The sequence below is a fragment of the Mastigoproctus giganteus genome, chromosome 2 (genome assembly GCF_048544385.1).
Source record: "Mastigoproctus giganteus isolate SK-2022 chromosome 2, ASM4854438v1, whole genome shotgun sequence".
NCBI classification, from domain to species: Eukaryota; Metazoa; Arthropoda; class Arachnida; order Uropygi; family Thelyphonidae; genus Mastigoproctus; species Mastigoproctus giganteus.
The window spans coordinates 125,168,776-125,183,761 of NC_143576.1; the positions used below are offsets into that span (position 1 = coordinate 125,168,776).

Below are 14,986 nucleotides of genomic sequence, written 5' to 3' on the forward strand. Positions count from 1 at the left end.
TCTGATTGAGGTATATAAAGTCTTGAATGGTTTGAGCATGCTCAATGCTGGTGGGACTTTTCCTCTTGCTCAGAATAATCGCCTGAGGGAAGACAGTTGTAGAATAGATGTGTGGAAATTTTCCTTTAGCCAATGGGTGGTTGATTTTTGGAACAAACTTCCATCTGTTGTTGTTGCAGAAGTGGACAGCTTAAATAAATTCAAGTAAGAACTAGACAAACATTTGGAGTGAATGGATGGGTGAAATGGGAAGGGTTTTTTTTTTTTTTTTTGGCTGATGCCATATATGCTTGCTTTCTTGCATCAAATGTATCTACTAATGTTAATGTTTTAATTCATGGCTTGATTCTACAAACAACTGCTACTTCTACACATGCAGTTTTTATATTTTCAAGTCTCCGCATGGACTTATTTCAGTCACTTCTTATAAACACAGAACTAGACTGCTCAAATTTCTTTACTAATCTCAAAACTGTTGACCTTTTTCTGCAACCAAATCTCATTTTAAATACACACTGTAACAAAACTCAGTTTTATAAAACCTTTTCACATACACGCGCACACACACATGCATGCATGCACACACAAAAAAAAAAAAAAAAAAAACAACAACACTGGTTGGTATTGCACTCCAGCTTGGTTACAGAATTTTCCTGCTATGGTACCTGGACTGGTCAATGGATAAAAACACTCAAGTGCCTTATATGTTTAATGGCACCAAACTCACCAATGCCAGCCCAATATATCAAAAAATATAGGTATTCAAAACCATTGCACTTTTTCTTGATAATCATATAGATAACTAAGGCAGCATGTCAAACTTTTCCCTCTTTGGTTATATTAATCATTGTTTGATGTAGTCATGTAGTTAGATGCAAATACAGTAAACCCCCGCTATTCGCGGTATCTGTATTCGCGGTCGCCGATTTAATATAAAATGAAACCTAAAAAAATGTGAATTTTAAAGCGCCATGAAATTTTTCTCCATAAAAAAACATGGGAGTGGCTAAAATTATCTTTCCTGGTCAAAACAGCGCTCAGTGGGTGGGGGGAGAGGGGTGACAAAATCGCGAGCGTGGATGTTTCTCGCTAATCCTTGTTCAGTATGTGTTATGCGCTTTTCATGGAAGGTTTCGTCGTTTGCTTTTAATTTATATGCTTATAAATTGAATAAAAATTTATCAATTTAGAATAAAAATTTATCAATTTATAAGTTTATATGCTTACAAAAGTACCGTTTTGCAGTATAAAACAGACTTTTTCGAGTGTGTTAACGGAAGAAAGTGACTTTATTGTGGACAAGTTCTTTCTAACCCGTACAAAAATATGGCTAGAATAACAAGGGAAATGTGAAAATATCAAAGAAGGTGATGACATTAGCGAATAAAATTGAGTTATTAGATAAAATTTCTAATGGTGAAAGTGTCTCCTAAGTGGCAAAACATTATAAAATCAATGAGTCAATGGTACGATCAATCAAAAAATCGGAAGAAAAAATCGGCCGTAGTGTCCGTGAAAACGCGATAATTGCTTCAAAAATTTGCTCTGTAACTCGTGATGTTAAATTTTAAAAAAATGGAAAAGGCTTTAAATCTGTGGATAGAAGACCGAACTCAAAATAAAATTCCGTTAAGTTCACTCATCATTCGTGAAAAGGCAAAACTCCTTTATCAACACTTTAGCGAAACTGGTGATAGCACTGGCAGGATAAGTTTTTTAGCTAGCAAAGGCGCTGGTTTGAAAGATTTATTTGAAATTTCTAATAAATATTACATTTAATATTAAATTGTTTCTTATTTTCATTTGGATGCCATATGCTTGCAATTCACTATGTACTGTCTATGTACATAGTCATATTATGAAGGTACATATAATACATACATAGACAAAATTTTAGACTAGTTTTTCTTATATATTTCATACTTTGGAACGTAACCTCTTTATTACTACGGGAGCAATAACTCAGTATTCGCGTTTTTGGTATTCGCTGCATTTCTCAGGAACGTAACCCCCGCGAATAGCGGGGGTTTACTGTACAGTGGAACCTTTATTATCAGCACTGGGTCATCGTCTTCTTCTTACCCCCCCCCCCCTTTTAAATTTTACTTCTTCGCCTTGACAATATCACTATTTATTATTTTATTTTTAGAAGCTAGTGGATAGTTGAATGTCAGCTTGTTGTTTAGGAGAAAATGATAGAGATTACAATAATTAAATGTATTTATAAGATAAATATACGTAGGTCCACAATGCATGTATTTCTCTCTAAACTTCATATTAGTTTTCATTGAAATAGCAGTCAGGTGTCAAACATTTTCCTACTCTGTACAGATCTTTTCATATATAATATTGACTGAACGTGAATGTGCAATTTTATATTTATGAGAAATTTGAATCAATTTATGCAAAAGCACTTTTTTGCGGGAAGGGAGCTATTAAGCATCTCTCCTTCCAGTAAGCTAATATTATCTTTTCTTTGTTGTAAAAAATGTAAACTTAAGGTATAACTCATACATAAATTTCGCTTGTAGTTAAATGTATATACCGCACGGCACAATAAAGTACATGCACATCATACATTTCTTGCGAACAAACTGTATTTTATGATTAACCATCAACTTGCTTCCTGTCATTAATATATTAGTATTTTTTTACTATAAGCATAATAATTTTTTACTATAGGCTTACAATGGTAAGGATTAAACTTATAAGATTACAAAAAAAAAAAAAAAAAAAAAAATTTTAAGTGAAGAGAAGTTTACTTATTTATTTATTTTTTTTGCATTATAAATGTAGCCACTTACCATCTTCAAACGACAACACACATTAAATCTCTACTCCCACCAAATTAGTCTCAAAATTTACATATAATTGATCTCCATAGTTTGAGGTTCTCATCACTGATGCACTCTCAACACTTTGCACAGAATTGTATATTGCACCCTTAGTTCTGTCCATTACTTCCACTGCATTAATCTCAAGCTTTACTTGTTATTAGTATCTGTGATTGCAAGTGATATAAGGAAGAAAGCATATCCAGCATCAGTTTTTTACCTGGTGGCAAAATTCTCATATATCATTGACAAATCTGAATAACTGTCATTAGCAGCCAGTCTGCACTGCTCACAAAACATCATACCACAATGTAGAATTATCCCTATATCTCTTCTACTTTCTCCAATTAATAATAACTCCATTTATTAATAACCTTATATGGTATCTTGCATTTATCAAAGTTAAACCTTAATTGTCACTTCTCAGCCCATCTGCCTAATTTTGTTTTGGCCTTGTTGCAGTAGCATGCCTTGATTCCAGTAATTAACCATCCTGTCAGCCTTTGTACATCTGCAAACTAAGGCAAAAAACTTAATAGGTCTTCACAACCCCGGGGGCTCACATCTAGTGAGTATGGGCTTGGCACACCCAGGGTCCTGAGCTGGATATCATCATTCTTCTCTTTCTTGGTGATTCCTTTCTACTTCTGATTCTCTCTCTCTCTCTCTCTCTCTCTCTCTCTCTCTCTCTCTCTCTCTCTCTCTCTCTCTCTCACTCTCAGGGTAACTCAGGAATTTTTTTTTTTGGCTGGTGCAGCATAAGCCTCTGGCTTCCTTGCACTATATGGCTAATAATAATAATAATAATAATAATAATAAATATTCTAAATGAATACTGAAAACAATAAGGGGCCAAGCACTGAACTATGAGGGACTCCATTAACATCACTCCAAGAATAGCAGTGCCCATTTTGATACTACTGCATCTAAAAGACTGCTGTACAAGTTGGAGCAGTATGGCATTAAGGGCAAGTTACTGCTATGGATAAAGAGATGGTTGAGTGGGAGAAGACAGTGTGGTTATTAATGGATACTGCTCTTCACTGACTAATGTTATTAGTGGAGTTCCCCAGAGTTCAGTGTTGGGCACATTATTGTTTTCTATATTTATTAATAATCGTGATGAAGGTATATCAGGATTAATGTCTCAGTTTGCAGATGATACAAAGGTTGGCTGGGTGATTAATGACAGTAATCAGGGTAAAAAAATTAGGCAGAGCTGAGAAATGGCAGTTGAAGTTTATAACATTGACAACTATGTGGTACTACACTCAGGGGGTAGTTGAAAATGATCTTGGGGGGGAGGGTAGTTATTTTGCAGACAAATATAAGGTTCTGAGCAATGCAGACAGGCTGCCAGAACAGCTCATAAAAGGTTTTGTCAATGATAGACAGGAACTTTGCTATTAAGGATAATGAGGTGATTATCACACTGTACAAGGCAATGGTTAGGCTGCATCTTAAGTACTGCATACAGGTCTGAAGACCTCATTTTAGGAAGGATGTAGATCTGCTGGAATAGGTGCAATGAGATTGGTGAAGAGAATGAAAGGGTAGTCTTACTAAGACAGGCTCAGTTCTGCAAACTGCAGCATCTGGAGACTAGGCAACTGCAAAGTGATCTGACTGATTTGAGCAAGCTCAATGCTGATGGAATCTTCCTCTTGCTCATACTACACACGAGGGAACATAAATTCAAATTGAGGAAGGATAGTTGCTGAACAGATGTGCAGAGGTTTTCTTTCTTGGCAGGGTACAGCTTGTTAGAACAAATGTCCATCTATTTTGTGGAAGTGGGTAGTTTGAATAAATTCAAGGAAAAATTAGACAGGTTATTGGAGGGTGATGGACATGTGATGTTGGAAGGAGTTTTTTTTTTTTTTTGCCTGCTGCTTTATAAGTTGCTTCCTTGCATCATATGCTTCCACCACCACCACCACTACTACTACTAATAATAATAATAATAATAGTAGCACTCAACCCACTATCCACCATGCTTAACAGCAGCAAGTATGGATATAACCTCAAAGAAGGAAGAAAGAACCTGTACACCCTCACCCACCTGATGTACATAGGTGACATCAAGCTCTACGTCGCAACCGAGAAGCAACACAAGCAACTACTCCGGATCACCGAAGAATTCAGCAAGGACATCAGAATGGAATTTGGTTTAGACAAATGCAAGACCCATGCACTGCACCAGGGAAAATTAGTCGGCTGAAACTACCAGTTTCTGACTGGTAAAGAGATCGAAGCTATGACAGAAGGAGAGACCTACAAATACCCGCAGATGATGCAGGCTCAGCAGTTAGAGCACAAGGAAATCAAGAAGTGCCTGACCAAAAAATATCATCAGAGACTCAGAAGTCTGCTGAAATCAAAATTGAACAGAGGGAACACAATTAAAGCCATAAACACCTATGCAACTCTAGTACTAACGTACTCCTTTGGGGTCATAGATTGAACTAACACCAAGCTAGAGGATATCATGTGAAAGACAAGGACAATGATGACCAAGACCACCCAAAGTCAGCAATGGAGAGAATAACAATAGCTTGGAAAGAGGGAAGAAGGGGCCTGATAGAGCAACAGAAAACAGCGGTGGTTAACCTGAAGGATTATTTCGAGAATAACACAGCACCACTCCACCAGGCCATAAAAAAGATAGATGTGGTATACCCCACTCAACCTAAGCAAGGAGACCCTCCGGCCTAGACAGCACAAGAAAAGAAGCTAGAAAGATGGTCAAAGAAGACACTCCGTGGCAGACACTACAATGACCTCCATCAAGAGTACATCAAAAACATTGCTTCCAATGCATGGCTCACAAGTGGGATGCTCTTCCCAGAGACTGAAGGATTTGTGCTGGCCATCCTAGACCAGGTAATCAACACCAGAAACTATAGAAAATACATTGCAAAGGAGTGCGGAATGTCAGATGAAACATGTCGACGATGCCACCTGGCCTCAGAAACGATCCAACACATCACTGGAGGATGCAAGGTGATCGCTCAGACTGAATATGCTCGCAGACACGACTACGTAGCCAGGATAATACATCAGAAGCTAGTGAGGAAATACCCAGTGACCAAAGAAAATGTACCATACTACAAGTACGACCCTCAGGCAGTACTAAAGACTCCAACCCGCACAACGGATCATACATAACCCTTGTGGACAAGAAGGGAAAGGCTACCTATCTGATTGACATAGCAGTACCCAACACTGGCAACTTGTAGAAACCTATGGGGAAAAAATCAGGAAGTACATGAACCTAAGACAGGAGATCAAAGAGATGTGGCATATGCAACAAGTAACGACCATCCTGATCATTGTGTCAATCACAGGTATGGTGCCAAAGACCCTACATAACAGCCTAGCAGCAATAGGTCTCCCAGCGAACATCTGTAGGATAGTCAGCGAGTTCCTCGACCAACAGTAACATCAGACATAACAACAACCACCCTGTGTACTTGGTAGCAATATCCGTGACGAGGTGGAACCTCCAATCAGGGAGAAATAATATAAGAGCAATAATAATAATAATAAAATAAATAAATAATTCTTCTCTATTCGTTTTGGGCTATACTACAGTTTGTTTTTATTTTAGACATTTCTCTTTCATTATCATATTTACAATATTCACGTGTTTTAAAATAAACTATAATTATGTAACTTTAATGCAGTTCCATTTTTCTCAAATAATGAAATATGCCACTGATGCATGGTGTGATTTCAAATATTTTTTGTTAATGATCAAAGCAAAGATTGTAAGATGCAAACATTAAATTTGAAAGTTCTTTCCTTTGAAAAACTAAAACAGCTTTTCACAAGAAACATCTTGTCTTCTGCATGACTACAACATAAGATAAAGACAAAAGAATGATATAATTATGGAATAAATTAAAATTATGGACATATGAAGAACAATAATTCTACTGTAACCATTTTTTTTTTTTTTTTTTTTTTTTTACTATACACACACAATTAAAATTTACTAAAAGTGAACAATAACTATTCCACTTACCATGATGCTCTTATATAAGTTAACCCCAACACCTTCCTTCTGACAGTCATTTTCTAAACTTACTCTTATTATATAAAATTCAGGGCTATGTAATGAACTTTCAGAAGACAATATCCCTGATGGCTGGAGAGTGCTTGAAGACAAACTTGAGCAAGAAGCTGATGCCTGTAGAAGACAATCTATGAATTTGTTGTGTAGTTTAAGATAAACAGAAAAGGTGCATGCATATATCTAGATTTGAAATATAATTTTTAATGGAAAAGAATGAAGAGTATCCTAACATTCACAAGAATGAAATTAATGAAATCTACATTATATTTCTGATTAGCATTAGCACATTAGGGGGGGGGGAGTTCCAAAATGCTCTCTGTAAATGGCCGAATCACTGATACCTGCAACACACGGAGTGTCTCCCCTTTTTAATGGAGGCCACATATTGTGACATGTTGGATGTAAGAATAATAATGCAAGTGGGAAGAGGTGAACTATCTCTTGTGGTCAGCATTTTAACCTGACCCCTCCTTTTCAATTCTTACAAAATTTCATTTTCTTTTCATAGAGATCCCATATTGATATCACTCCTCTTGATGTGCTGAATGTCTCATGACCTGATCTTTGACCCGACAGTCCTTCAAACTATTATTTCCATTAGTTTCTCAATATTTAAGATGAGATGTCTCTAATAAGATGTCACCTGATTTCAGTCATTTAACTGTTTTTGACATTCCTGCTTTGCTTTCTAATTCTTCTGTATACAAAAGGGCAAGAGCGTGCTAATAGGTTGTTCACCAATCCACCAAATATCGTTCTCCTATGCCCTTTCCTGTTTCTGAAGTTAAAAACACCATAAAAGGAGACAAATTCCAGGACTAGAGGATATCATGCTAAATATGGCATGGCCAAGGACCATCAAAATTAAACCAAATACCACAGCTGTTTTGAACAGTAGACCAGTGGAAAAGATGTACTGCAATAGAAGAAAGGTATTTTGAAAGAGACCCAGTTGCCTGGCATGTAGGCACTTGTGTTTTTATTTAATTTTGAAGAAATTTAATAGCCTCTTAATGATATTAAAAGTAAGAGATCTGCGGATTTACTTAACAAGTACAGGCAATGTTGGGAAAAAGTTGCAAGTTAGGGTAAAATTTGAAAGTGTCTGCAATTCTGCCCAAACATGATAGGATGGAGTACGTGATGAGAGCTCTGTCAGTCAATTCGGTCCTGAAAAGACTGTGCAAGGCTCATGGGGTAGAATGTTTCTCAGCATGGTCTATGCTTGTTAACAGGCTGAGCAATTTTTATTATTTGTTTTTAAACAGCGACAGGATGTACTTAAATACAAAGGATGCAAGAATATTTGTGGACGCTATCAAAGCAGTGTCTGGTTAGAAACCTACTAGCATGTGGGGGATACACAGACCAACAGCAGCCCAGGCAGAGGTGTAAGTGATCTTTGCATTGCTTCTATTGGAACATGTAGTAGCCTGGAAAGGACAATGTTGGGATTTCATGGCTTGCTCCCTAACCCTAACATGGGCCACGTTGGTTATTAAGAGTAAAAGCAGGTTCACATATGCATGACTGTACACTAATGTTAGAAGCATAGTAAATAAATTTGATGAATTTGAAGTACTGGCCAAATCATCAGAGCCCTTACACTGGGCAGTGTACGGGCACTGAGACATGGTGCCCCTCAGACAATGGGGCAGAATTTGAATATGGGAGTACAATGTGTATAGAAAGGACATTGTATATTATATTATTTCTTTGTGGCTCTGGATGTTTTGCTCAACTCTGCAGTTGATGTTTAACTTACCAAAGCCAGTCATGTGTATTTAACATGGGTACTGTGAGTTAGTGTGGGATGTAGTAGTAGTAGTGGCATGTGATGCAAGAAAGCAAGCGTATGAGCTTATGCAGCATCAGCCAAAAAAAAAAAAAAAAAAAATTACAAAACAATCCCCTCTAAATATTTGTCCACTTCCTCCTTAAATTTATTTAACCTATCAACTTCCACAACGACAGATGAAAGTTTGTTCCAGCAATTAACCACCCGCTGGCTAAAGGCAAATTTCCACACATCTATTCTACATCTGTCCTTCCTCAATTTCAATTTATGCCCCCTTAGGTTTGTAATCTGAACAAGTGGAAGAATCCCATCAGAATTCAGCGTGCTCAACCCATTCAAGGCCTTATACACCTCAATCAGATCACCTCACAGGTGCCTAGTTTCCAGCTGCTGCAATTTGCAGAACTTAAGCCTCTCCTGGTAAGAGGATCCTTCATTCCCCTCACCAATCTTGTTGCCCTTCTTTGTACACGCTCAAGCAAATTTACATCCTTCCAAAAATGAGGCCTCCAGAAATGTATGCAGTACTCAAGGCGTGGCCTGACCATTCCCTTATACAGAGGGACAATCACCTCCTTTTCCCTGCTAACAAAATTCCTGTATGCCATTGACAACACCCCATGACCTGCCATGGCAGCCTGTCTGCATTGATCCGAAAACTTCGTATCTAACTGCACAATTACTCCCAGGTCTTTTTCATTTTCTACCACCTTAAGTGTAGTACAACACAGTTGGTACGTTTCTCTGGGGTTACTTCTACCCATATGCAGTACTTTGCATTTTTCAATGTTAAACTTCAGTTGCCACTTCTCAACCCATCTGCCCAAATTTTCTAGATCCTGTTGCAGTAACACACTGCCATTACTGTCATTAACAACCCTGCCAACCTCTGTATCATCTGCAAACTTCGATATCAAGCCTGATATACCTTCATCAATATCATTGATAAATATACAAAACAACAGTGGACCCAACACTGAACCCCGAGGGACTCCACTAACAACATTAGTCCACGATGAGCAGTGTCCATTGATTACCACTCTCTGTCTTCTCCCACTCAACCATTCCTTTATCCATAGCAGCAATTTGCCTCCAATGCCATACTGCTTCAATTTGTGCAGCAGCATTCCATGTGCAACAGTATCAAAAGCCTTTCTAAGATCCAAATACAGTCAGTCCTCGTATAGCACGATAGTTGTGTTTCTAGAAACCCTCATGCAATGTAAAATCGTGCAATATAAACAACAGGCCCTATAGGAAAAATAAGGTTAGGTGCCGACCACCCAAGATTGAACACACATTGGTAACCAAAACATTACCAAACACAATAAATAATCGTAATAAAATACTTACGTATTTTATAACGATTAAAATACGTATTTTATTACGACTATTACGTAATAAAATATTGCTAATGCTTTTGCTTCTATCTTAAGCAAACTTGTTTTTTTGTTTGATTTTCTATCCAAACAGATGACAGCCGTTCCATCTCTTCCAATTCATTGTGTCTTAATCTAATGGATTTTATTTACACTTTGAGTTGTTCCTGCTATGAAAGTTGTTTTTATTTTCTCCGCATTCTTTGTAATTCTCAGCGTTGCCTCATTTAGGTCTATAGCATGTGCAATATCACATGGTCTTTCATTTCGCTCAAAGCGTTTCACAGTTTCATATTTTTTCGCTATCGACAGTGGCGGATTGGCCATAAGCCTTACCGGGGAAACCCCGGTGGCCGGTGTGATTTTGGCCATAAACGCTAGTGTGAGGACACTACAAATTTTCCCGGGTAAGAATTTTTCACCCAGTCCACCTCTGTTTATCGATAATGCTTTTTTTTTTTTTCTGTCTGAATCTGCAGTGTCTTCACCAGGACGCTTCCTTTTCACACCTTTTAAGTATTTTACTCATTTTTAGGAAATAAAGCACAATTACAAAATGTGGAGGCACACTTGATACACATAAACAAAGCTGCGTGCGTGTAGCAACTGAATAAACAACACCGTAAAGGCAGAGATACACTATTAACACCTCACAGTTTACTAAAGCACATTTCTGGGGTTTACTACCATAAAACAATAAAAACAATTTCCAGTTGCGTTTCTGCTAGTGGAATCTGTTATAAACTGGTAGTAAACTCGATCTAATTGCATTCGCGATAATACCGATAGCTGGAATTTTACGTTATTATGGTGATATGTGTTTCCCCTTCACTGATATAAAACACATAAATACATTTTCAGAATCTCCTCTTCATTCCTATAGCGTTGCGTTCAGTTGGGGTGATTCCGCGTTCGACTGCCATTTCTTGTAAACACAAAGGCGAATCGTGCATAAGCGAATTCGGTTCGTGTTATATAAGATATCGTTCCCCTATTTATAAATCAGGTATGATCGAATTCGTGTAATGTAAACACGTGTTATACGAGGACTGACTGTATATGATATCAAAGTTATTCCCTGCATCCAGTTCCTTTGTGACGACATCATAGTATCCAATCAAATTGGTCAGGCAAGACTTTCCCGTAACAAAACCATGCTGCGTCTGAGCTATAACTGAAGTCTTGTCTAGATGATCCTGAAGTGCTTCTTTTACCAGTGCCTCCATTAATTTTCCTGGAAGAGAAGTTAAACTAACAGGTCTATAATTACTTGTGTTGCCCTTTGATCCTCCTTTGTGAATTGGGGTCACATTTGCACATCTCCAATCCATGGGTACCTCCCCGGAGTCCAAAGAAGCTCTCATAATTATGGCCAAGGGTTTGCTTACTTCCTTTGCTGCCTCCATTAATGTAACTGGATAGATCCCATCCACCCCGGGTGCCTTTCTTGTGTTTATCTTCAACAATTTCTCCTCCACTTTACTCCCAGTTATTTCAAGATTCTGTAGCTTACTGCTAGAGTTGAATACACCTCTGGCATTCCCCTCGCTGAATAACTCCTCATGTGTGAATGTCGATGCAAAATATTCATTTAGTTTGTTAGCTACCTGAGCAGGATCATCAACAGTTGACCCATCAATATCAAGTGGACCAATCTGATTTATCCCCTTCCTTCTAGAGTTTACATAAGTAAAGAACTCTTTGCTGTTTTTCTTTGCATCCCTTGCCAAGGATTTCTCGTAATCTGCCTTCGCCTACCTAACCTCCTTTGTAACTTGGTTGCATATCAACTTGTATCTATCATAGGCTTCTGTGTCATGTGTTAATTTGTAAGTATCCCATGCATTTTTCTTCTCTGCCATATGCCTCATTAGTTCATCTGACATCCATTTTGGCCTAAACCTTGAACAATATTTCTTAGTTGGTATGTAAAGCCTAGTAGCTTCCAAGATAAATTCTTTGAATGCCTCCTGTTTTGAATTTGCTGTTAGTAACATCATCAGCTGGTCCCATTGTATAGAATTTAAATACTGTCTCAGACCACTGTAGTCACCTTTACGAAAGCAAAAACCCTTCCTTTTATCCCTGATGGCAGTTACCTCTGAGTTAATCCCACTTTAGCACACTGTGATCACTGCCACCTAGTGGTTTCTTTATATGCAGATTCTTAATGCATGAAGAATCACTACTGATAATCAGATCAAGAGTATTACTCCCTCTAGTTGCCTCCTGAACATGCTGATGTAGAAAACACAGAAAACATTGTTACAAAACTATGTAGAAAAATCTCCAAGCAAAAAAATCTCTATATCAATACTATAACAATGGCAGTAAAATTAAACATTCTTATTGATACACACACATTGAGGGCAGAAATCGACTGTGGTTTCTCAAGCACTTTCTAAAGCCAAGTAATGAACAAATTCACCAATTTAATCAGAGAATCACAAATAATAACTACACCAATCATTTTAAATCAAAAGTTAGAGAAAATAATTTTTAAGTGATAAAGAAAGTTCTCCACTTAGCAGCACCTGAGAAAGTTGGTCCTCCATATATTTTGACATCATATACTTATACTTCAGTAAAGCTTTTAACACTGTTCAATGGAGGTCAAAACCTGATACTACCCTTCCTACACTGGGAAGGGTAGTATCAGGTTCCATGCTAGGAAAGTTTGTACCACCCTTTCTAATGTGTAGTGTGCATTCATGGTCTACCCATGCACTGCTGATCGATGATGGCACTGCTATCCTTCTATTTCAGAACAGCATCATGAACAGTCAACTTTGGAACGTTTAGTCTGTCAGCAATTGTATGAATTGACAAGCCAGCAAAGCGACATCTGACCCAATAATACCCCTCTTGAAATCAGTCAGCTAAGCTGTATGTATCGTGAAAAGAACTAACCTGGTTGGTTCATATACCTTTCTTATATACTGAGCTGAGTCATTTGACTATCCAGGAGTTTGCTGGAAACATGGATGTCTGGACATTTCTTGGAGGGTGGCATATGTAAGCATAATAGTATTTTTTTTATTTATTTATTTATTTTTGAATGTAGCAAATTTCAAAAAATATATTATTGAAATAACCTACCTTTATTTCTGTTCCATTTTCCTGATGAATGCTTATCATGCTAATGTCACTACTGCTCTGATCGTAAAATTGGCTGTTTGAGGATGATGTGGAAGACGATGACGTGGAGTCACTCTTCTTGTGGCCTGACATAATCATATTACTCATGCTGAAAATAACATACCATTAATCATATAACAAAACCAGATGCAAAATAGCACACCTGAAAGCAGATTTATTAAAAATTATATAGTGAAGCCCCCCCCCCCAATATATTTGATGTTTCTCTAGAAGTGGGTGTAAGGTTTTTATAGATTAAAGGAGAAAATTTACGTTGAAAGTGTTACAAGTTACTGCTAAGTGAAGTGGTTTTAAGATGCAAAACAGGTAAAAATAAAATAAAATAAATAAATAATAATAAAGTAAATAAATGAGTGTACACAGCATTGTCTGTTACTCAGTTAACTCAAGATAAATACTAAATCACAGTTATGTAGTTATGTCATGTAATAATTAATGATTACTGTTATGTAATGATTAATAACAGCAGAAACTGGACAAGAAATTCCAGAATAAGAAGTTTCCCCCCATACTAGGTTTGGTTTCTTAATTCCCAATTTAAACTCTATATATTGTAATGTAAATATATACTCTATATTTTCCCACTTAGAAAGTTTCCCAGGTAAAAACTTTTCCACATAAAAAGTTCACAATAAAGAATACACAATATATTATTATAATGACTTTTTCCCACTTAATGTTTTTTAAATATAGAAATTCTTTATTTTTGTATTAAAAAAATTAAACAATATAAACATTTTGGTAATCAAACAAGTTTGTGCATAACATAATTTTAGTTTGTAGTAAATCACTGAAGTAGGTGAAATGGCATAGTTTTTGTTACATTTCATATTGTGAATGCCCTTGCCAAGAGTTGCCCTGATATTGCACTACCTCAAATCGAGGTAGTGAATTATCAGGTGGTATCCTTCCTCAACGAACCACCTCTGGGTGGTTCGTCGAACTAAGTAACATAGTCGTCTCTACTGGTGGGCATTCACAATATGAGATATAACAAAAACAATGTCATTTCATCAACTTTGGCGATTTACTACAAACTAAAATGATGTTAAAATGAACTGACCTCAGCAAACAAGAGAAAAAGGCAATTAAGAACCTGTGGAATTACTTCCAGGAAAGCACATTACTGATCTACCAAGATATAAGAAAAACAGAATGGCACACAACATTCAACCTCAACAAGAAGACCACACACTACATGGCAGACACTACCAAAAACCTTAATCAACACTACATAGATAAGATGGTTTCCAATGCGTGACTCACGAAAGGAAGGATCTTCCCCAAGATCAAAGGATTCATGCTTGCCATCCAAGATTAGGTAATCAACACCAGGAACCACATCACCAAGGTCCTTGGAGCAACAGCTGCACATGTTGTTGATGCCACATCACTCCAGAAACAATCTAGCACATCACTGCAGGATGCAGGGTAATCACAAAAACAGACACTCGCAGACATGATCAGGTGGCCAGGATAATAAATCAGAAGCCAGTGCAAAAATATCAGCTGATCAAAGAAAGTTTACCGTATTACAAGTACAAGCCTCAGGGGCCATACTAGAGACCTCTACTCACAGACCATACCAAGACTATCCCATAACAATGGACAAGACTATAACCCTTATCGGTAAGAAGGAAAAGGCCACCAGCTGATCAACATAACGGTGTCCAACACGAGCAATCTCCAGAAAACATACAGAAAGTCAAAAGATTTGTGGAATATGGAACGAGTAATG

General features: G+C 37.3%; 1 protein-coding gene across 3 annotated transcripts in view; it reads right to left on the bottom strand.

Annotated features, from left to right (window-relative positions):
* The window catches only part of Rgl (Ral guanine nucleotide dissociation stimulator-like), a 292,275-nt gene that overhangs the window by 38,972 nt on the left and 238,317 nt on the right, over positions 1-14,986 (bottom strand). For all 3 annotated transcript variants that reach the window (XM_090389533.1, XM_090389534.1, XM_090389532.1), the window contains 2 exons: positions 13,189-13,336; positions 6,862-7,026 (listed from right to left, as the gene is read on the bottom strand). In XM_090389533.1, coding sequence (XP_090245659.1) covers positions 6,862-7,026; positions 13,189-13,336 — 313 coding nt within the window. The remainder of the gene's footprint in view (positions 1-6,861; positions 7,027-13,188; positions 13,337-14,986) is intronic.